General features: G+C 32.7%; 1 protein-coding gene across 2 annotated transcripts in view; it reads right to left on the bottom strand.

Moving 5' to 3' along the window:
• The window catches only part of lab (labial), a 156,669-nt gene extending 132,342 nt beyond the window's left edge, over window positions 1–24,327 (bottom strand). For both annotated transcript variants that reach the window (XM_072522566.1, XM_072522567.1), the window contains exon 1: window positions 23,511–24,327. In XM_072522566.1, the coding sequence (XP_072378667.1) occupies window positions 23,511–24,180 (670 nt within the window). In that variant the 5' untranslated portion in view covers window positions 24,181–24,327. The remainder of the gene's footprint in view (window positions 1–23,510) is intronic.
• Window positions 24,328–24,685: the final 358 nt, after the last annotated feature.

The raw sequence follows: 24,685 nt of genomic DNA, 5'->3' as shown, positions 1-24,685 counted from the left end.
AATCATTAAGAAGGCTGGCATTCAATTTCCCTTATTATAGTTGCTGCTTCAACTCCAACAAATGGTAGAATTCTGACATTTGTACCATAACCAATTTTTTTAATGTGTCTTTGTGAAGAAACATTTTAACATAGAATCAGCTAAAAATGAAAATTTCTGTATTTTACTTCCTCATTTTACCAAATGAGATCTCTCCTAGTAGTGATACTTTAAAAACTTGACGTAAGTGAAAAATTGTAAACTTTAAATAGTTATTTATATCATTCCGTAGAGTAAGTAGAGTAGTTTGTAAGCCAAAAGCGCTAAGCTAAGAAATAAATGTTTACACATTTCATGTTTACACATTTGTAACAATTCTTCTCCATAAAAAGAAAATAAAACTGAGCTAGAAATTGATCGAAGAATTAATCTATTAAGTCACATTTACAGACTCTTCACAATAAAGTTTGGCACCAACGACCACTTGCAAACGGGAAAACAATATTTAAAGGTCTTTGATCAATGTGTTCTGCCAGTAATGACCTATGGTCCGAAAACACTGTCCCTAACAAAAAACAAATACCTCAAAACTAAGAATCGCCCAAAAAATAATGCAGCGTTTAATAATAGAACTATCAATAAACGACAAAATTAGAAACGATTAGAACGATGTCCACGGGGCAACCTGCACAATGACAAGATAATCTGCGAAAGATCAAAAATTGGAAGTATACTGCACAGACCACGCACTTTAAACAAAATAGGGAAAAGCTATGGCCTGCAGAAGACTTAAAACGGCTGATGATAATGATGAGACCATGTAAATCGGGAAAGACTAAAAATTTATATACTGTTGCTTTTATTAATTCATTTTTATAAAGCGATGAATTACCAATATGATGTTTTATTGCAGAGTTTATACAAATTTCAAAAAAAAACTACACTAACCTGAAGAACACACACAGATTACGCATTTATTATTCGTACACGCGAGCTTTAATATCATATCAGCTATTTTTTGACAATGATTTATGTGCTTGTCCACTTTCGTGTTTGATCTGTTTTAAATTCAGGCCGAGGAAAATAAATATTGTCCTCGCTGTATCTGTTTAACTGGACCCTATTTTTATTTTTTTTCTCGAGATTTGTGAGAGACCTTGCTATTAATATTTTAATTATTATAAATTTCTATTATAAAGAACATATTTAGTTTTTCCTTCTTAAATTAAAATAGTTACTAGATAAGCAAAAAATATTTTAAAAAAAAACTACCAGTAATAAAATTATTACAGCAAAATCTCATCCTCTCTACGTCCACAATGCAACAGTTTTATTGTCCATAGTACAATACTACACGTGCACCCTGGGTAACTCTAAATGAACTAGCAACAGAGAACGCTAATCCTGTCTCTTGTAGATCTTACAGCGAAAAGATTGTAATGAACAACAGCACGAAACAAACAAACAACGGCTCTTATCAGAACAATTTGATAATCGGGCCAACAATCCGACTTTGCCAAATAAATGTTAAAGGCATCAGCCGAAGCAAAATGCGAATATCTTAGGAAGCTCCTGGCAAAGAATAAAATTGAGGCTATTACAGTCCAAGAAATTCATATTGCAGACGATTTCCAATTAAAAAGCCCGTGGTCAAATCCCTGGATATAAACTAATAGCTTCACTAAACCATGCTCAGTGCAGTATCGCGTTGATTGTAGAGCACACATAAAACATTTCAGCACATGTCACTCTTACTCGAACAAGAGATTTTCATTTTTGCAGTGAAGGAAGGCGAAATATATACTGAATACTTTAACAGCCACTACTCTGCATGGACATATAACCTTCTTCTTCTCCTTGTAGTGCCTATTCGTTTCGAAGTAATTACTATTTAAATAGGAATAAGCTACAATTAAAGGTTAAAGTACGTTTATTGACGTTTCACTTTCCACTTCGGAAATCGTTCCCAAAATACAAACATTAGTAAATTAAACAAATTTTGTTTTTTTGTTACTTAGTGAAAAATTCTTCTAATAATTAAATTTTATCTGACTCATCTATATTGACAATTCAGACATACATTATACATTTTAAAGTAGACGACTTTAAAATAATATTGCCAATATTGTTGAGTTGCGTTCCTGGGACGACTTTACTTATAAGATAGTTCATTCGATTACACGAAATCAACTTTAACTTGAGAATATACGTCAGAAAACATCATAGCATGTAACAGTAAAATTCTCCTGTTAATGATTCCATAGTAAATTATGAGGGAAAAAACCAGGAAAAAAACCTCATAATACTATCCCAACATGGTAAGTATTTGGTCGTGCATTTAATTTACCTTCAATAAACACCAAATTCTAATTTTATATGTTTGTTATTTAAAAAAAAATATAAATGATGTTTCCTCTATATGTAACTGACTTACTAATACTGGTATTTTCCTGTTAATAACTTCCTCTTTTAATATAGGTAACCAGATACTACTACATTCTGCTGAGGAATTCGCGACACAATTGGTCTTATTTAGCATAATTAGAGCCGCTTCTTTGATTTTTCTCTTTTTACCATCCGTTTCTTTTAGGACTATATTTGAATCATTCCATTGAACCCTATGTTCATTATCCCATGCGTGTTTACATATTTGAGATCTATCAAATTCTCTATTTTTATTATAGGATTGATGTTCACTTATTCTAACATTTAATGGTCTTGATGTTTCACCTAAAATGGATTCATATTACTAGTGATATGAATCTTTTATATTTTTCCTTCCCGTCTTACATTTCGGAAATTTCATCTTGGCAGCTGAATTAAGTTTATAATGGGGCTGGTGGTGTCCATGATGATGGATGATACGGCTTTAATGGCGGAGACAGTAGAAGACCTGCAAGCCATTTTAAACAAGGTAGTCACAGCTAGTGAAGAGAAAGGGTTAACAATGAACGTCAAGAAGACGAAATTCATGATTATTTTAAAAAAACAAAGATTGAATGCAAACCTGTACATTCACAATAACGAAATCGAACGAGTGCACAAATATAAATATTTGGGAACAAGCATTAACAACAACAATGACATCACAGAAGAAATAAAAACTAGAATTGGAAAGGCTCGAGCTGCTTTTGTTAATATAAAGGACATTCTGGGAAGTTATGACATTAACTTAAACCTGAAAATAAGTAGAGACTTGGACTTTAAACAAGAGCAATACCGATAAATTAGAGGCCTTCGAAATGTGGATATACAGAAGAATTTTGAAAAAACCTTGGACAGACAAAGTAACAAATAGTGTAGTTCTTCGAAGAATAAACAAAGAACGGGAGCTGTTGATCACCATCAATAGAAGAAAGTTGGAATATCTTGGTCATGTGATGAGAGGGAAAAAGTACCGATTGCTCCAGTAAATTATCCAAGAACTACTAAAAATCATCTAAAGCTACGACGAGGACACCCCCGATGGAGCACAAAAAAAGTTTTTTCACCTTTGCTCATTTGAACTTGCTTGGAGAGGCAGTGAGGTCGTGAGTTGCAAGATTCACTTTTTCCAGAAGAAATTTGATGTTATGGGAGAATTTACGGGCCGAATTGATTACAACAGCCTTTTTCCAAAACAAATCAAGGCGGTTCGAAAAGTTTGGCAAGCAGCAAATGGCTGGTAAGAAATTCATCAAACAAAAATGTATGCCCAGTTAGATTATTTTGAAATTAATGGAAAAAAAAAGACCAAAGATTTCATCCAAAGACTCTTTTTTACCGTTCACCCCAACTGGAAGGATGAATCTTGATTCAAAAACTGTCCACTTGGAATCAACACCGTAGATTGTTGATGTGGACAAAAATGTCAGCTGAAAAAATTAGAATAGACACAAAAAACATAAAAAAACAAACCATTCACATTAATCTTTAGCTGTATCAGCCTTGTTCAAGCAAGTTGTTTTTAAACAGGAGTTAATTAAATTAACGGGTCACTTAAATATAAGTTCTCTAAAACCATATCTGCAGCTGGAAACCACCAGAAGTTGATCGAAAATCTCAGAACAACAAATGAAGCTGGACCTTCGAGTTCCCAAATGCTGCAGGTCAATATGACACAAAATCATGCTTTGGTAGGAAAGAATGAGCAAACTACAATAGCTTACAATAATTGTAAATTTAATATTGTTAACAAATAAATAAAGAATATGTTTCGTTGATATAGTGCATTAATTGTCTCGTGAAATAGTCTTGTGGAATATTCTTCGAGAGAAAATTATTTACTGGCAAAATTTTTTTCTGGTTTTATTCAAGGTTGTTGCCTTTTGGCAATTTTGAATTATGAAATTGTGACAAAATTTAATTCGATTGGACAAGAATTTGTGCGTCGTAGAAAAAAATATTTCCAATAAAAAATGTAGCCAAGGCAATTCCAAACAAAAATGTTTTTTAGCACTTTTTATGTAAAATAAACCGTTCTCTCAAGAGTATATCTTAAAGTAACGCGGCTACGAAATCAATTTTTAATATGTGTATCAATTTGACGGTAAAAATTCGATATCTTTTGATCAGAATGTCCCATCGACAAAAATCAAAAAGCATTTTAAAGGTGAAGAGTGCAGCTTTTTCTTACGCAATTTTTGCATTTTACCGTAATTAAAGTTAGTTTCTATAAAAGTGTTAAATAAATCAAAGTTGCGCAATTTTTGCCATTTTAATATTCTCACGAGATCATTAAAATTGGATCACTTTTCCAATAACTGGTCACTATGGAATTTTTATTTTTAAAGCCCAATCTTTAAAACGTATATCATGAATTTTCGGTCTGATTTTTGGCAACAAATGTGACATTTCAAATATGCCTAAAAAACGCTGAATTTAAACTTTCACATTAAAAACGATTGCACGCCACTAAACATACTTTCGCAAAGAGGGCATTGGGTTAAATTTGTATCTAAGGTAGTATCATTTAAAAAAAACACGTGCTTAACCGAAAAAAAGCAGTTTTAAATGTTTTAGATCGTTTGTAATGTGACAGCTTAAATTCAGCGTTTTTTAGGCTTATTTCAAATTCCTCACATTTGTTGCCAAAAATCAAAACCGAAATTTCATGCCATAGGTTTTGAAGATTGGGATTTAACAATAGAAATTCCATAGTGAGCGGTTAATGGAAAGTGATAAATTTTAATAATGCCATGAGAAGTTTCCAGCTTATTTTACCCCAAAATATTAGACAATAATATTACAATACTACTAAACTTTTTTAACCCTCGTACGTCGAGAAACGATGATTTCAATAAAGGAAATCACTTCACAAGACATTATCAAATGTGTTAACAGACGAAGTTCTCTTATCTGGATAATTTGTATTTACTTACATATGTCAGAATTTTATCATGTTTACAATGGTAAACAATATTCAGGAACAAATAATCAGAACAAAACTTTATTTGAATTTGTATAAATATTATGACGATGATTCTATAAATAAAAAAAGTAAACGGTGCATGGTTTAAAAAAAATATTTATGGGGTGCAGTCAGCACGTTAATATAAACTGCGAGACATAAGTTAGGGATATAGCTTAATATTAAATAAAAAATAATACAATAATTATACAACTGTATAAATGAATTAAGTCACTTTTACATCTACATCAACAAAAAACAATAGTTTTTTTTTGTATTCAAATAAATAAATAATTAAATTAAATTAAATTAAATTTATCTAAAGTTGTTTCTAGTTTATTACCCCGTGAAAGGAAGCTGAAAAATCACTTAAGAAATCAAAAAATTACTGGGCGCTATTTTTTAACTGGAATATCTTGGGGAAGTCAATAGAAAAGGCGTATTATCTCGTGGTTATCGAAGTTTTACTGCGTTATGACATTTAAACAAAAAAAGCGACTTTTTTCATTTATTTCAGTAATGTGAAAACACTACGCATTCTAGATAAAAACGTTAAACAGACGAATTTTTTGAAAATACTTGCAATTTAAATTGAGATTTTCTAAATTAAAAAATCGAGTGAATTAATCCAGAAAAAAATTAAGTGATTTGAGATATGCGGATGATACTGTGTTGCTTGCGGATTCTACGAAAAAACTTAAGCTACTCATTGACAGTATTACTAGAGAATACAAAGCATACGGCTTAAAATTTACTACTTTAAAAACTAAATAAATTGTAGTCTACAATATCTCTATATCTCTACATAATTACAGCATATGTTATTGAAACAGTGCAGTGTGTGGAATCAAAAATGCAATAAACAGGTGAAAAGGACAAGATGGTGAAATAGAGAAGTAAAGGCAGAAATAAAAGGAAGAAAATGAAATGGAAAAAAATACACCGAAACGGTATTAGAAGAAGATAAAGAAAAATATTATAGGCAGAGACGCTTGGTAAAAATGGAAAAAATTTGGAGTAAAACTATAAGAAGGATATGTAAAAAATTAAACTTTCAGACGACAATACGACACATAAGGGAGGAAAACGAAAGGACATAAACGCAGTAAGAGATACATCAAAGCAATTCAAACCCGGAACAAATTACTAGGGTTTGCACAAGATATTGTAAAATTTGATACCGAAGTAATAAAGGAAGACAATGTAATAAATAAAGGCGGAGAAAATATAGAGCTAGAGCAAATAAGTTGAGAAGAAGTAATAGAAGGATTATCAAACATAAAAATAGGCAAGGAAAGATGAAGAAGAGCAGAAGAAAGTAGAGATGATGAAATTGAACTGGAAATAGTGAAATACATGAAAGAAGAAGAAATAAACTGGCTATAAAATATATAAAGAGGCGTGGGAAAAACAAACAATCCCTAAAGACCTACAGATCATGCCAATATACAAAAAAGGAGAACATGAACAGTGCGACAACTATGGAGCAATGTCTGTCATTAATATGCTTTAAAATATATACGAAAATAATAAAGAAAAGACTTAAACAAAATGTAGAAATGGAACTATAAGAAGAACAAGCGGCATTAAGAGTAGGAAGACAGACAAATAATAAAATATATATCATTACGGACCTAATAGAAAGAAGCATAGACACGGAGGGAAATTAGTATTAGCATTCACAGACGTAAAAGATCCATCTATCGTACCAAAGAGCAGGATTTGATTCGATAGAAAGGCAAATTGTAGGATAATGCTTGAGGAAAATAGATGGATGTAGCAAATACATTAAGAAAAATTATAAAAAGTACTTACAAAGAGGTATAAGGAAGAGTACAAATAACAATTAAACAAGGAGATATTCTCAGCTCTCTGCTATTTATATTAGTAATGCACGTATCGATTAGAAACACTAAACTAAGAAACAATCAGCTACAGACATTAATAGGATACCACAAATTACAACCGGTAATAATAGAGTCCTTAATGTATGCGGTCGAGATAGTACTAATAGCAGATTCCGAGCATAAACGGCAGAAACTAATGAATATATGGTAGAACAAATAGAAAAACTAAAAATGGAAATTAGCGAGGAAAAAAAATAAAATAATAATAATCAGTGGCAAAGAAGATGAGGAAGATATTGAAATAAAGATAAAATGTAATAACTTGTAATAAATGTAAGAATTGGTAATGGTTACAACAACTTACGAATACCTGGAAAGTATAATTACTAACGACGGAAAAATAGACTGGAAATTACCAAATAGAGAAAAGAAACTAAACAAGTTATACTATGCGTTAGTCCCAATATTAGGAAAAAGGGAACTCACAAAAGAGAAAAGGATAAAAATATATAACACAATAGTGATACCGACTGTGCTCTATACAAGTGAAAACTAAACAATTCTGGAAAAACATATAGGATAAATGCAATGGAGATGAGACATCTAAAAAGGATAGTTGGAAAGACGAAATGGGATATATTAAGCAATGAGACTATTAGGAGAATGGCCAACCAAGAACCAATAATAAATAAAATAGCAAAGAGACAAATGAACTGGTAAGGGCATCTGATGAGGATGCAACCCAACACAATAACAAGAAAAATCCATAAAGCAAAGAACAAGTAAAAAGAAAAACAGGCAGACCAAGAAAAAAATTGATACAACAAGTCGTAGAGGAGGAAAAAGTTAAACAAAAATCACTTGAGTAATTGAAAATAATGGTAGGAAATAGAAAATAATGGAAGAGATGGGTAAATGGAAATTAAAATGGCTAGCCCAAATCCGACATCCTGATAGGATAAAAGGAAGGGGAGAAAGAAAAAAAGAAAGAAAGTTATTGAAATATAAAACAACGATAACATTACTCTACATCTCGGTTAAAATTTAAATCATTATAGTATGAAGTTAAAAGCTGGACGCTTACTAAATCTCTGTTAAATAAACTATAAGCTTTCGAAATGTGGGTGTATTAAAGGCTGCTATGTATAATGATATTTATGGCATTGTATCCTGCGTAAGTAATTTAATCAGTCTTCGTCATCTTTTTAGAGCTTTGGTGACCAAAATTATGATAGCCAACATTCAGTAATGAACATGGTACAGAGAGAAGATAATAAAAAAATTTTATTTTAATAAAATCCTTTATAAAAAGGTATATAAAAACCCAGTCGGGCTATGTTAAATAGACAAAACGTTTTCGGAATAAATATTCCATCATCAGTGTCAGGTCAATACATGAATGTAGCCACTAAATATAGGGGTAAAAACCCTTTAAAAATTACTAATTGAAATTTAGTTTACATTATTTCTTGTATAAAATTAAGATAGTAAAGTTACCGTTGGATTGGTAACATGGCGACATATGACTCTACATTAAGTTGCAAGTCCTGAGACGGTATGTCTACGAGGACTTTATGAAAGCAACTCGTCAGTTCAGAGTTGTTTTTTGCCAATTGCCAATAAATTGCACCAATCTTTTTTATGTCTGCTTCTACACCATCGCATTTTTATAGTTCTACTAAAAAACTCTTTTCCTCTATTTCTATTTTCCTCGGACAGAAATATCGGACTTTATATATGGAAAGATAGTTTTCATTCGTCCTGGACAATTTTTCTACTCCCTAACTTAACTTACGTATTTTTATAAGTGGTGTTGTATTCTTCTTGTCGCCTTGTTTAGAAATATTTCACCAAATATTATTGTCAAAATCTTCCGTTCGAAGATCTGTAGATGATTTCCATATTTTTTAGAAATAATCCTTTATTATCCTCCACGTGATATCACTAGTAGGATGAGTGCCTTACATGCCGAAAGCTTTATTTTTTGTTTAAATTTCTGTTGTTTAGATCATTGCTTAATTTAAAATAACACCTGTTCGTTAATTTATATAAATTGATCATATATAAATCGTTCGTTAATAGTTATTTAACTAACAAGTGAATTATTAAGGGCGATTAACAATTGAGATATTTTAACGCGTGAGCGGAGCGAGCGCGTTAATATTCGAGATTGTTAATCGACCATTAATAACCGTCGACCGTACTTTTCAGAAATAAAGACATCTTAGTTTAAATTTTTATTTACTTAACGATAAACAACAATTTTTTCAGCTTTCACTAACTTTATTCAAAGTTTAATTTTCCTTAGTGGTAGTTTTATTATTGTAAACATTAATATTCGAAATAGTACAATTACTGAAATTAAAGGAAGGTATTGATAAATGATTATCTGCTGTATAGTATTTTGACAAATTTAAATTTAAGTCTTCTTGGACCTCTGTAAATTCTGTAATAGAAGAAGAAGCGGTGTACTGAAGGAAGTACTTTGACAAGGTTTAGTGGTATTTTGTCCCAAGAGTTTTCAGCCCTCTCAAGTTTATCCTGCATAGAATTATCTATATAACCTTCTGCTACAGCAGTCGATTTCCAGCCACCTAGTCTTTTAATAGCTGAAAAGTCTGTACCCCTGTCACACAGTATTGAGGCAGAGGAACGTCTAAAACAATGCCCAATGTAGAGATGCGGGTGCTCTTATTTTAAGAATTTAGCAATAACGGAAGGAATTTTGGAAAACGTATTTATGCCAACTGTCTGTGTGGAACATTTGTTATTTTTATAAAAAATGAAAAATGGTTTATGTGGTGTGTGTGAGAAGAGTTAAATTAAACTCTTCGTCAATATCCATCTTTTGATTTTTCAAATACACAGAGTTTGAAACAATAAAGTAAATAATGACATACAATGACAGATACTACTAATAGCGGCTACTTCATTTTAAATTTTTTAGTGGGAATATAAATAGGTATATGTTTGGTTGCCTACACCACCGGTCACTTCCGTTCATTAATAGAAAATCGTTCATTAATAGGGGTCATTAATCAATGATTTTGAGGGTGTTAAAATTAATCATAAATGGACGGTCGACGGAAAAATTTGTTTTGTTACAATTTATGCAATATAATTTTACTAATAAGGGTTTTGGACTACTATAAGCGAGATGTCAATTTTTTCAAGTGCGGCAATTAAAGAGGTCATTTTGTAGGTCCACAAAAACGAGATTTTTTAAAAGATAACAATTTCGAAAGCAGACTTAATAACTTTTAAAAAAGAGCATTACCTAAAAACAAAGAAAAGACAGTTAAGACAGTTTTTCATCATCTGTTTTGCCTTGCAATTTATGGAAAGCACAGATTAAAGCAAAAATCTAAATTTTGATTTCGCCAACCAAGAAATCTTCTCATTTCTACTAATTCTTAACTGCCTTTTCTTTTATTTCGATTTATTTTTGCTTAAATGAGAAGATATGTTGTGGAATGCAACTTTTAGATTTCCCATGTCTTTTTTACACCTTTTTCATCGTCTGTTGTGCCTTACAATGTATACAAGGCACAGATTAAAGAAAAAATCTGAGTTTTGGTTTCGTTAACCAAGATTTCTTCGCATTTCAACTTTGGTCATTTAACATGAACCTGTTTTATAAAACCTGGTTAAAAACTTCTTCAGAAACAAGATATATAATGATAACAACTACAAGAATATGTTAATAATGCACTGAAAGCCCATAGTGATTTGGAGTGCAACATGTCTCTTTCCATTTTCTTGATTACCTCTTGGACTTTATTTCACAATATCTTGGAGATGTTAGTAACAAACATCTTCTTCTTTCTTTTATGTAGACATGATTCTGCCTGTTTTTTAATGTGCCTCCAATATCGTTCCATCGTTTTAGTGGTATTCCTACTGATCGTCTTCCTATCATCCTTCTATTTTCTACCTAGTCCTTGATGTTCTCCACCTTAAAGCTACGTCTTATATCTGTACTTTTAGCTCTGTTCCACAGAAGTGTCTTCATCTCTGTTATTTTTAACACTCTTTTTGTCCTCTCTGTGTTAGGTCGTGTTTCTGTCGCGTATGCCATCATTGGTCGGATGACTGTTTTGTAACTTCCGCCTTTCTTTCTGTTTCGAGTTTTCCGTAGCTAGATAATTTGATGCTGTAATATTTAAACTTCATCGCTTATTCTATTATAAGACTTGTTGAATATTCTGGTAGTTATATTGAATTGGTGCAGCATACGTTGTAAGTCATCTTCACTTTGACAGAGAAGTATTGCGTCGTCTGCATAGCAAATAATATTGAGTAGTTTTTCTCCCATTTGGTATCCTTTTTAGTTCTCACTTATTTTCATCCATAATCAGGTTGAACAATAGAGGACTCGGGGACTCTTCCTGTCTTATCCCATTGCCAGCTTCAATAGGGCCACTTAGTTCTTGTCCTACTTTTATTGTTATTTTGTCGTTTTGGTGGATATTTTCGATCGTTTTAATTATTCCTAAAGGTATCTCACTTTCATATTTCAAGTACGGATAAGCGACATCAAGGAAAATTGAGTCCGAGAATGCTGGCTGACTATTGCTGGACACTTAACCTTTAACTACGGGCTACGGTGTACTCAGTACACCAGTCGCACTAAATTAGCCGCTATTTCTGATAAGCACTGGTTGCGCACGTGTCCCTCTACCTAACCTATCTCTGATGTGTCAGCTATAAACCTCAACAGTTGTAAAATTGATTGCTGCAGAGATAGACTGACGGTTGGAAAAATTCAGCAGAAGTTTACCAGTGGTGTATGTAGTACACCAAGCACCTAGTTATGTAAGTAAATTTTGTGAGATTTATATTACGTTTATCTACTTAAAAATAGCATTATTAATGTATAGCGACTTATATGTAACAAAAGCTAGACATTTTGCAACGTTTTGAATAAAAGAATTTGTAATTTGTTATTAAAATTTTAATAAAACTTTCATTTTATTATAATAAAACTAGTTTTATGATAATACATTTGATCAAATATTTTATTTTAGCATTTTCTCATAACTTAATATACCGTTATCTATTTGGATATTTGTGAGTACCTATTATTGGACTATTTAACGACCTTCTAGTTATTTTTGTGGTCTTGTTTTTTCATGTTCTTTCTTCCATAGCAATACGGTCATGTCTCTTTGAAATATTAATTAGAAATAAATAATAAAAATTACAAACGTTGCCTCTATATATTTCTCGTAACGTTTATAAATCGAGAGGTACCACAAAATATTTACTTTGCAGGGAACGTGTACCAGTAAGAAATCCCCAAAAACTCTCAGAAGATGAACTTAGAGCTATGGCTCAAGCTATATTTGAGGAAGAATCTGATGAAGATGTTGGTGGAGACCCAGATACTTCAGACGACGAGCTAATAGAAAAAAACGGAGCACGACACTGAATCAGAAGTTGATCTGAATGACGAAAATCAATATACGATTGACTCGGACACAAACAGTATCATTGAAAACAGTTCAGATCTTGATGAAGACAATGATTATTTTATAGCAAAAGACAGAAAAACTAAATGGTATAAGAAATCTCTTCTTAGCAAATTTACTAAAACTCCTTCAAAAAATATTGTCAAGATATTTCCTGGGCCAACAGTTTGTGCTAGAGATGTTACTACGGAACTAAGTGCTTTTGAAAAACTCTTTACAAATGAAATCATAGAAAATATAGTTGAATGTACAAATTTGCAGATTGCAAAAATGCGATTAAATTATGTTCGGCCAAGACGGGCTAAAGATACGACTAAACAGGAAATCATGGCATTATTAGGATTATTATTTCTTGCAGGGACTAAAAAACAAAATCATACACACTTCCTCGAATTGTGGACAAAAGATGGTACCGGCTCAGAAATCTTTCGAGCCTGTATGAGAGCAGATCGATTTTTATTTTTGCTTGCTGCTCTTAGGTTTGACAACAAAGATACTCGAAAGGACCGAAAATCAATTGACAAACTTGCTGCCATTCGCTTTACTCTTGATACGTTTATGAAAAACTGTAGCAGCAACTATTCCTTGGGATAAGAAATGACTATCGATGAAATGTTGATATCTTTTAGAGGTAGATGCAACTTTGTGCAATACAGTCCAAGTAAACCTGCAAAGTATGGCTTAAAAGTGTTTGTGTTATGTGACGCGCAGATCTTTTATGTCACCAATTTTGAGGTGTATTGTGGTCAACAACCGGAAGGGCCCTACAAAAAATCTAACACACCAACGGATATTACCCATCGCCTGCTTCAACCTTGGAAAGGTAAAAACCGTAATTTAACATGCGACAATTGGTATACGAGTTATCCGTTGGCAATTGACCTTTTGAAGGAAAAGATAACGATGGTTGGCACACTTAAACGAAATAAAAGGGAACTACCTCCAGAGTTTTTACCAAGAAAAAACACACCAATTGGATCATCCACTTTTGGTTTTCAAAAAGAAGTTACCATTGTATCCTACACACAAAAAAAAATAAAGCTGTCATTCTTCTATCTACCATGCACAGTAATTCTACAGTAGATCCCGAAACAGGAAAACCAATGATAATTTTAGACTATAATTCACATAAAGGAGGCGTAGACACTGTAGACAAAATGTGCAGTACCTATTCGGTATCCCAAAGAACACGAAGATGGCCAATGGCATTGTTTTTTCAACTCCTGAATATTGCCGGAATTAACAGCCAGATTCTGTACAATGCTGCCAACATCGACAATCCTCAAAAATATAGAAGAGTTTTTCTAAAAGAATTATCATTGGCATTGATAAGACCTCATCTTTCTGAGAGGGCGGAAATACAGAGTTTACCTCTGGATTCAAAAATATTCTTGAAGAAATACAAAAACGTGCAAGACGACCACGATGAAGAACCACCAGCAAAAAAACGGGGGAGGTGCTATTGTTGTGGAAGGAGCAAAAATAGAGTTACAACAATATCTTGCAACAAATGTAATAGAATGGTTTGTAAAGAGCACTCTGTTACAATTTGTGCAAATTGTAATTTAGTAGACGCAAACGAGGAAGAAAACGAAAGTGAATAGCACACATATTCTCAAATATGTTCATTTGTGAATGATTATTTACTCCTAGTTTTTAGATTTATATACTAGTTTTATAATATTTTTAATGTTAAGCTAATATACAAGAATCTCAAGAAGGTTATTTTTAGAGAAAAAGAAGTGGTTGAGTTTTTGTTCTTATATTTGTTGCTAATCTTTATGTTTTCGTTATGTATTATTTTTTATGTTAAGACATTCTCTTAAATATATGCCTACATTTATTATATACAATATATGTACTAAAAATACCTAGTTGTGGCTTTTATTTGCGTTTTTAGTCGGTGGTGTACAGAATACACCGCGCACGTAGTTATGACTAATGGAGGGGCGCAAGTAGTTAAAGGTTAAAAGTATGTGCGAGAAGCAAAATACTTAAGAAAATCACTCACAACCACCTTTCAATATAATAAATTCATATTCAGCTGTAAATAGGTAAAAAATGTGTTTGTTGTATTTGACTGTCACAAAAAAACCATACGGATAGAAAAAAACTATTATTATTTTTGGATTTAGTGTCAAGTTGATGACACTTTTTAGACAAAACATTATATATTTTTTGTTGTCCAGTGTTATTATTAAATTATTTTCATGCACTTCACATCACTTTTACTAAAGCTCTAATTTTAAATGATGTAACGAGAATAAACTTTAACTTCAATAAATATGTAAATAGCAATAAATCACTAGTAATATCAGAATTATATAACAAACTCTTATTTAAATATTGTAATGCCGATCAATAAACTTTTACAACACCATAAAAAGACCATAAACTTATGAAACGGTAACAAGTGGAATACACTACTCAGATTCTGATTTAATTTGAAGTGCATGACCTAAAAAATTATTTATTTGTGCTAAAAATCTATCTATTGATAACGAAAGTGTTCAAATATAATATAAAAAGTAACATTCTCTGAAGGTACAAGAAAAAAGGCGTGCATTGTTCTATAAGTATTGAGTAACTTTTATTACAAGTGCATGCATGGTCAGGACATGAATCAATATTACGTAGAACCTTGATCCAAATTGTTTTATGATGGGATGTGTAAATATAATAAAGACATTTTTATTATTCGGTGGGGTAATACGATAAGGGTTCTAAACTTTTCCTGGGAACAAAATGTTTAAGTAATCATTAAAATAGGTGAAACTGTAACATTGAACTAAAAAATTTAACAAACACTTTTGGATGATCTTTTGCAATTATTAATAAAACAAGCAATCCTCGTATCAAATGAGACACAAAATTTATTTGCATTATATGACATAAATTAAAGCAGAGGTAGCATTTAACTAATTATCTCTTCTAAAGGGGTTAACTTTCTGAAAAAGTTTACTTTCTAAAGAGTGTAGTGATTCCCACTTTTAAATCATTATCATTATAATGCTACAGCTCTTAAAGCAACTCGAGCATCTCAAGCTTTCTGCGCCATTCTGCTCTGTCCTTTGCTTGGTTTTTTAAGTTGGAAACAGCGATCTTTTTAGCATTCTGTATTATCACGCCTATCCACCTCAGCTTTGGTATACCACTGCAGACGGTTTCGCTTGATTTTAGTGGTAATATATTTTTATGCTTGTAGATATTCTGCAGTTAACCCGGCGTCACCCAGGTGAAAAATGTGTGTATAATAACCCAAGTTGGGCATTATTGACCATATTTAAAATTGATTGGAAAAACTCAACAAACATTTCGAACACGAATTTATTTTTTTAAATATCTTACTTGACTATTTAAGTTTTCATAAATAACAGCAGTTTTTACAACTGGATTAAATTTGACCTCTTATTAGGTAAAATTTACAAAATAATAAAATTCCTACAAACAAAAAACACTAGCTACCTACATAAAAAAATTCACAAATAAAAGATAATGATTCAAAATAAGAGATTTTCCAAAAAAGTTTTTTTAAAAGGTTCAAATAAAAATATAAAAAAGCAGGACATTGGATATCCAAGCTTGAAAAAAGTTAGGAGTCCCGGAACTGGATACATTCGTCGCAAATGCGATGAAGGTGATCTAACCAATAAAAATTTTGGCATTGATCGCATGTTTGTTTTGTTTTCCGGTCAGATTTTCTGGAACAATTTTGAGACGTATGTTGCTTTTTCGGTGGAGCTTGGTCACTTTCTCCCAAAACTTGAAATCTATTTTCGATCGTAAATGTTTTGTAAGTCGCGGATTACTTTTTCGTTCTTCCATAATTGGCGTAACTAATGCTAAACCCAGATCTTCCAGGAATATACGACGTTTCTTTGAATAGTCACTAGTGTTTGTTCTGCAAATTATCTGGCTCTTGATTCCAGCTGTGTCCATTAGTGAAAAAAATATTCTTAGTGGCCACCTTCTACAATTACAAGCTACACTGTAACTTCCTGTCAACTCATCCATTGTATCAACCCCTTTGTAAAAGTTTCTCGCCGGTAGATTTATCTTTTTCATCATCGTGATGAAGTGATGATAATAAAATCACGTTTTTCCCTTATTTTGGTACAAGGAATACCATAGTTATATGTTCCTGAAATCCAAATACTGAGGACTGTGGTTGTCTGTTCTTAATCTGTATAAATTCTGGGGGAATCTCTCGCTTGTCTTTCCTCAGAGATCCTACTGAAGTTAAACTATGTCGTTCACGCAAAATTTTCACAAGTTCATAAGAAGTATACCAATTATCGAAAGTGATATTTCGATTTTTACCAGAAATTAGTGCTATCAGTCTTTGGACAATATCAACAGGTTTATTGCTTATTTGGTACGGCCCATCTGGCTGGGTCCCTGCATAAATTTTCATATTAAAAACATAAAAATTGCGGGTGTCTAGTAGGGCCTAAATTTTTATTCCGTATTTCACGGGCTTGTTCGGAATATACTGCCGGAATAAGTAACGCCCACGAAAAGACTCTAACTTCTCGTCAATAGTCAAGTACTATCCTGGTGAGTAAGCTTGTAGACAATAAAATATGGAGAGAACAAGAAACTTTTGAAAAAAAGCAAGGTTCTGGAAGACAAAAATATGTACCGCGCTTGAAGATCAAACGCATTTGGAAAGATTAGGAGAGAATCCTTTTGAAGACGAGAAAACTGCAAGAAATATGTCACAGTTTCCGGGAATAAAAACAACAACTTATCGTAGAATTAAACCATCGCGTCTTAGGTACCGAACTGCAGCCAAAAACAAGCTCAAGCTCTTACACCTTACACAACAGCAGCAATCAAGACTTATATTTGCTTTAAACCATCAGCTACAAAATCAAGATTTTTGGGACAGGCTAATATTTACAGATGAGACAATTTTTCAATCTTCTAAAAAGGGCAAAATTGGGGTGTATAGATCAGATAATAATAGATTTAATCCTCTATTTATGTTGTCAGATATCGAGCAGCTGGTCATTTTAGCGCCAATGTATGAGGATGGATTTTATCTTAAGGAATGGGAATGGTATGGCGTATTGATGGCAGGTTTGTTGGACAGACATCTGAATATTCTAGAAAACATCATGCTTCCCAGTGTAGACAGTTGTATCCAGAAAATAAATTTATTTATTTACAACAAAATAATTCTCCTGTTCACACTGCAAATATGATAAACCAGTGGCTCCAAAATAGCAACATCAAAACCTTACCATAGTCAAACTACAGTGCAGATTTAAACCCAATCAAGAATGTGTGGGGGGTTATTATAAAACGGTTGTATCGGCGTAATTTTATACCTTAAAATGCTGAAGAGCTGTGGCACGGTATACAACAGGTTTATGAAGAGCTCTCTGAAGAAGACAATTTCATAGTTCCTTTCAGGCAGATGGACCAAAGATTACAAGCTGTTATCAATGCTGATGGGGATATTAAAAATAATAATTTTATTTTTACATACCTAAATTTAGTATAGTTTTGGTCTTCCAGACCCTCGCTTTCTTTCGAGAATATCTTGTTCCCTTAATTTTTTATTAATATAAAAACTGTGGTTCTGCTTATGTTAATATGTTTTGCTACCTCTGATAGTGCCCAGTTATCTTTTAAATTGGTTACAATTCTTGCTTTAATATATTGTTAAGTTAAGTCGTTTGTTTTATTCCTTAATAATAATAAAAATAATAACAACCTGACAACCCTATTTTATGTAAAAACTATCATTTATATACTCTGTATAAAATGGAGGAATTCAAAATAATATTAAATTTTATACCTTAATAATTATTAAAATTTATGAATTAACATATATGTAATCGATTGTTTGTTGTTTGTTTGTTTATTTTAATATTTGTCTGTCATAATAAATATAATATAATGTCAGACCAATCAAATACACTGCTCAAAATGATTAAATCTTACTAAGAGTTGTATCAGTTTTTTTTTGGGAACCAGCTGTACAACGCTCGAGCAGCACACCTTAGATACCCTAAAAAATTTCTCACTCGTGATTTCACTCAATCAACATTTACAGCTCTTCATCAACGATTAAGACAAACAGGGTCAGTGGTCCCAACAAATAATGAAACAGTGGGACATGATGATGTAACACCCGCACGTGAAGATAATATTTTAATAGAAGTTGAGAAAAATCCAGAACTTAGCATTCGGAGACTATCTGCTATGTATCTCACAATTTCAAAATCTTCCGTAGGAAATATCTTACACAACGAAAATTTATATCATTTTTCAAAGCATTGATACTGTACAAACACTGCTTCAAGGAGATTTTCCTGCTCGTAAAAAATTCGCTAGATGGTTACGAAATCAGAAAAATCAAAACGAAGATCTTTTCAGATACATTTTGTTTTGCGACAAATCTACATTAAAACAAATGGAATTTTTAATGTGCATAATGCACAATATTATTCGTACGTTTGTGACAATCCCCACGTTGTTTAAGAGGTAAGCATCAGCATAGGTTTCGCATAAACGTTTAGATAAGAGTAAATAACGATTATCTGCTTTGGCCTGTGGAATTGGCTGCTTGTTGAAATGCTACTTTTTACTTACATTTTCTGCAAAAGGTTTTATCTAATTCGTTAGGTAATGTGCCTTTATATATTCGGCAAAACTACAGAAATGTACGATAATAACTACTTGATAATCACTACGAAGACCACTGGATTGGAAGAGGCTATCTAGTTGCTTGGTCAGCTTGATTAAATAAGGCTAAGGATACAAGATGCTTGTGTTACGATAAATATGACTCATATTTAATCTGTAAACATGTTATTATTCTAAACAAGAATTTTCTCGTAGATTCTCCAACCCGCTAGAAACCTGTCTGGCGTCCCCTTCCATTCGAGACCAGACTAACGGCTGTTTGATATATATAGAGGAATTTTCATTAAGTTAGTCTGAATAATTATATCGAGTCGTCGAATTGTAACGCGGAAATAAATTAGTGAAAATAAATATTGTAAATAAATAATATAAATTAAAGTAAAAAAAGGACGCCTATGACTGGTACAAGAAATTCGCAATTATTGGAAGCAATTAAGCTCTGGATAATAAATAATATTACCAGTTTCTGTTTGTCTATCTACAAGCGTTCTGGAGGTATTAAAAAAAACTAATTACAAGGCGCCATCTTCAAAGGACTTTAGCTCCCTGAGGAACCATTTTCGGACTAGGTGAATTGAGTTAAATTGTCTTAAAATTATTAGAGTAATCTCCAATCTTCGTTTGTCAGGAGAGTTTCTGGACATCCTGTATATAAATTTAAAATAATTTGTGGCAATACCTACCAACGACAAGTTAATATGGGTAACTCTCTAGATACACTTGAAAATGTTATTTAATTTTCATACGGAGAAAACAGTTTTTTTATAATAATGTTTATTTAAAATATTGAAGAATGACATTGCACAAAGTTTGATCATAAATAAAACTTTAAAGAACTGAAAAACATCTTAGGATACGATTAGAAAGAGTTAAGTAGTAGGGCCACCAAGCGAATTCGTTTCTTAGGTTAGTGTAATAGTAAAATTAATTTTAATATCAGTATAAACTTATCATTTACAGGACAATGTACTCAAAAATATTTCTTGGGTGGTCTGCACTTTATAAAAATGGTTGTTGATATTTTTTTCAAAATAAACCTTACTGTTTTTTTATTCAAGTCCACTTCATCGGCACTTTGTGTACTTGAACACCAGGTCGCTTCAGCCAATACACAGCCTGGATTTTTAAATTTCTTGTTCTCGACTCATTTTCTTTTCAAGAGGTTGATCTGATGGGTACACGTAAACTCACCACTAATTAGCATAAATGTCCTCGTAGATAATACAAACTTATCACCGCAATAAAACCAGGGAATTTAAAATAGACCCGGATAGATTTGTAACTGTAAATTGTGTAACTGATCACTGGCCTACCTGCACCCAGTGGTAGGTACATTGCTTGCAAACCGCTAAGTTCGCATGTGTTAAATCCAAATGCAGTGCATTGGCTGGTATTTGGGAATTTCACTAAATTTTATTGATAGCTACCTAAAACTATGCCAAAGAATTTCTCTTCATTTGCCCTTGTTCATTCAACATGGATAGTGAATTGCTTACTGATTACCTCTAATACGTCTAATAGGCCACTCACCATGATACACCCGATATAAATGAATATATTAGTTAAATTTTAAAGCAATTTGTCTAATAATTTATGAATTTAATAAATTATCACGTAAATAAGAAGTCTAACAGGTGACAGGCAATCTTCCTCATTAGAAACCAGCGCCTTGGGGCAAAAATGCTGGTGATGAGTTAACCTATCTACGGTGATAAGTTTACTGGCCTCCAAAGGATGCCGTTGATTAGTTTTCTATATCTTAGAGGGTCTAATAATTTTATTAGGGGCTATAAAGTGATGGATTCGCACACGCCCGATCTGATGGGCAGCAGTTTTTGTAATTAAATTGTAAAATACTGAATATGTATAGTGGAGACAACAGAGATACCTACAACTAAATATTGGGCAAATGATAAAACACTGGAGATACTACAATTTTCTTCTCATAACGAAACCCTGGAGGAATCAATTATTGACCGAAATTTACACGGAAGAAAATCCATATTTTCATTTAAATGGATACTGTGGGATGGACATGTTAATCGAGAAAATAAGACAAGAATTTACAGAAACACAGTAATAAATATTTTCACCTGTAACAAAAAGGTATATCCCTTATTCTTCTTCGTGTGCTTTATCATAACGAAGATCGACAACAAGTATCTCAAATTTAGCTGTATTTTGGTCTTCCTTCAAAAAGACTGTTTGTCTCGTATATTCTTAAGCCAGGGCACTGTCTGCATCCTGGTCAACTAGTATTTACTACATATGTTTTATTGCTCACGTTACTTTGTTGCTCGTTATATGACCAAGGTATGCAGCTTTCTGCTTTTTATTGATTTCAATTAGCTGACATTTCAAATGCCTTGAGGCCACGAAGGTTAATAAGACATGAAAAATGCTAAATAACCAATAAAATCGACTATACTATTGTAGAAGGATAGTAGCAAAGTAAAAATGGAATCATTTCTATATAAAAAGTAGAAGAAAAAGGTTAATAAAGGTATAAATATCTTTACCAATAGTGTCAAACACAAACCTTACTACGAGCAAGTAAGGTTTTGCCTGAGATGTCTTGATCGAATTCCCAGATACTTTTCTAAACAAACCCCCCAACTTTGATAATTAATTCTCCAAATATAAATACTGGCCTAATCCAATTAGACAAACATAATAATAGTCAGGCATAGATGGAGCATAATCTAGATTTAATTTTCAGTCTACATTACGACCATTGTTATAAAATCTTTACAGATGTATCCAAATGTGACTAGGGAGTAGGCGCTGCATTCGTTACCCCAAGCGATACATATATATTTCCTCTCCCAACCTACTTCACGGTTTTCTCCGCTGAGCTTTACACAGTGCTCAAAGCTATACTACATATCAATTCTAAAGACATTCCTAATTCAGTTATCTTAAGTGACTCACTAAACTCCCTTCATACCCTTAAACAGATCTTTACCAGAGGTCCTCTTGAGAAAATGATAAAACTCGAACTCATGCAGGCTCAAGAAAATTCTAGACATATCAGATTTATATAGATAACATATAATATCCTTCATTGGTATTGCAAGTAACGAAAGGGCTGATCAGTGCGCGAGTGAAATTGCTGTATGTGCCGATACAGAAAAAGCTGAAAATCGAAATACCGAGTAATATAAAAGTTTTATTAAGAATCGAGTTTTGTGCAAGTGGAAAAACTGTCAATCTTCTCAAACATTACTGAAACAAAATAAAAATGACGTTACAGATTGCTAACCCTCAACTAAGAACAGAAGAGAACAAATGGTGATAACTAGATTATAAATTAGATACAAAAGACTTCCACTTATAAGTGAAACATATATAATGTACAAGTTATTGTTAACCATTCTTTAATTGCATGCCCTCGGTTTGCTAATACGATACAAAGTCAGTTTAAACACTCGAAGAAACCAAGTGTTTTTAGATCAGAAGAATCATATATAAATCACTTATTTTGAATAAAACAACCGAATAAGCAATTGCTATTCTTGCTATGGTAGTCAAGTAATCTAGTATTTATATATTAGAAAAAAGCTTACGATAATACCCTGGCCAATATATTTTGGAAATACTTAACAGAGAACGCAGTATAACCACACTACGTTAACGTATTAATAAACTTTTACTAAAAAAACAGTTGCATTAAGATGCGTCATGGACACTCAAAATACCTTTAAACTCAACAGAAAATAAACATTGATGGAAGAAGAAAAAACTTTTTTGATAAATCCAAATAAGATGAATTAACAATAAATGTTTACTGATTAAAACCTGGGAACGAGTCCCAAAAGAAGAAAAAAAGGTAGACTAAAGTAGTTAAGAGAAAAAGGTATCAATCTAGCGATGAACAGAAGTGATATTGAAGTGGACTCGTGGTAAAACAAAAAGCAATGGCCTTCAAATTGCGCTCAACGGCCAATGTTATATACTGACATATTTTTAAATAATTGTTTTATACCAAAGTAGACTTTTGGTACTTTGATAAAACATGAAGGTATATGTATATCTACATTGCTTTTTTTATTCAATATTTAGTCAAGTACTTGTCGCACATACGTGCTTTAGATAAAATCTTTATCAACGGATTATAAATAACAAAAATACAAGTATTTTAAATGATAGTAGTACAAAAAAACTTACCAGGTGGTTTAGGAACATTTCTTTTCACTTGCATCCATTTATATGTAGGCAAAACTGGCTGCGCTATGGAGGCAGAACTTAATGAGTGCAATCCGTGGTGTTGTCGTAACCTCGAATGTTCTTCTGCGGGTATCATCTCTTGTTTATACCTATGAAGGTGCTGAAACTCCATACAAGCATTCTGAGCGCCTGATCCTAACAAATAGTTGCTATCGTTTATATCAACCTGATATTTGTTTTCGTGAAGATAACTGGCTTGCAGTTGCGAGTCTTCAGAACTTTCATTGTGATGAACTAGCTCCGGGTGAGTTCTGGAATAGTTTTCATTGTAGTTGTTCTGGCTATAACCAGAGGTACTGTTTGCATAATCTAGGTTGGTATAAGTCAGTCCGCTGTCTGTATTCACAATAGGATTTTCTTGGACGTGCTGATGTGAGTAATAATTCATATTATGTGGCGAAGACGGTGATTCTACGGAGTCAGCTGGAGCTGTAGCGTATAAATAAGGTTCTTCATAATGATAATTGGAGGAATAATAGTTCTGAAACTGATGATGGGAAGACGAGTGATTAACTTCACTGGAATAGTTATAATAATTCGGTTCGGAAGAGTTGTAGGGCGCGTTGTGTTGATTATGATGACCGTACATAGTAATGTCCATCGTCATCATTGTTATTTCACTGTCCCTGTGAGTGAAAATCACGACACATGTGTTTGTGATCACCGAACGCACTTACAACAACTAAACGATATAATATCCGTTACGAAACTGGCTGTGCCGCCTTGATTGGGTCTCTCCGCTCGCTAACAATCTACAACATTGTGTAGTTGTAACACAGCTGCGTCACAGTCGAGGCGGAGCTACGGATTACACGTGTCTTGCGCTGTGCGTACGGGAGCCAATAGCGGGCTGCGGTTATGAAAAGATGTGATGCTGGAAGAGCGATTGGCCAGCATCCAGCCATGATTGTGTCTATAGGAACGTTAGGAAATGTTTGGTGTGTCATTTATGGGAAGTTGGGAACATGACAGCTTTACTTGTATTTTTTTTTCGCGTAGAGGTAGATTGGTAGCCAGGCTTTCTACATAAATTTACATTATATTAGAAACTATTCGAGCGCGTTTGTTGATGCTTATATCTATATTAGTTTCAGAGGTAGAGATAACTGTTATTA

The sequence above is a fragment of the Diabrotica undecimpunctata genome, chromosome 2 (assembly GCF_040954645.1).
Source record: "Diabrotica undecimpunctata isolate CICGRU chromosome 2, icDiaUnde3, whole genome shotgun sequence".
NCBI lineage: Eukaryota > Metazoa > Arthropoda > Insecta > Coleoptera > Chrysomelidae > Diabrotica > Diabrotica undecimpunctata.
This window is presented reverse-complemented; position numbering and strand designations above follow the sequence as displayed.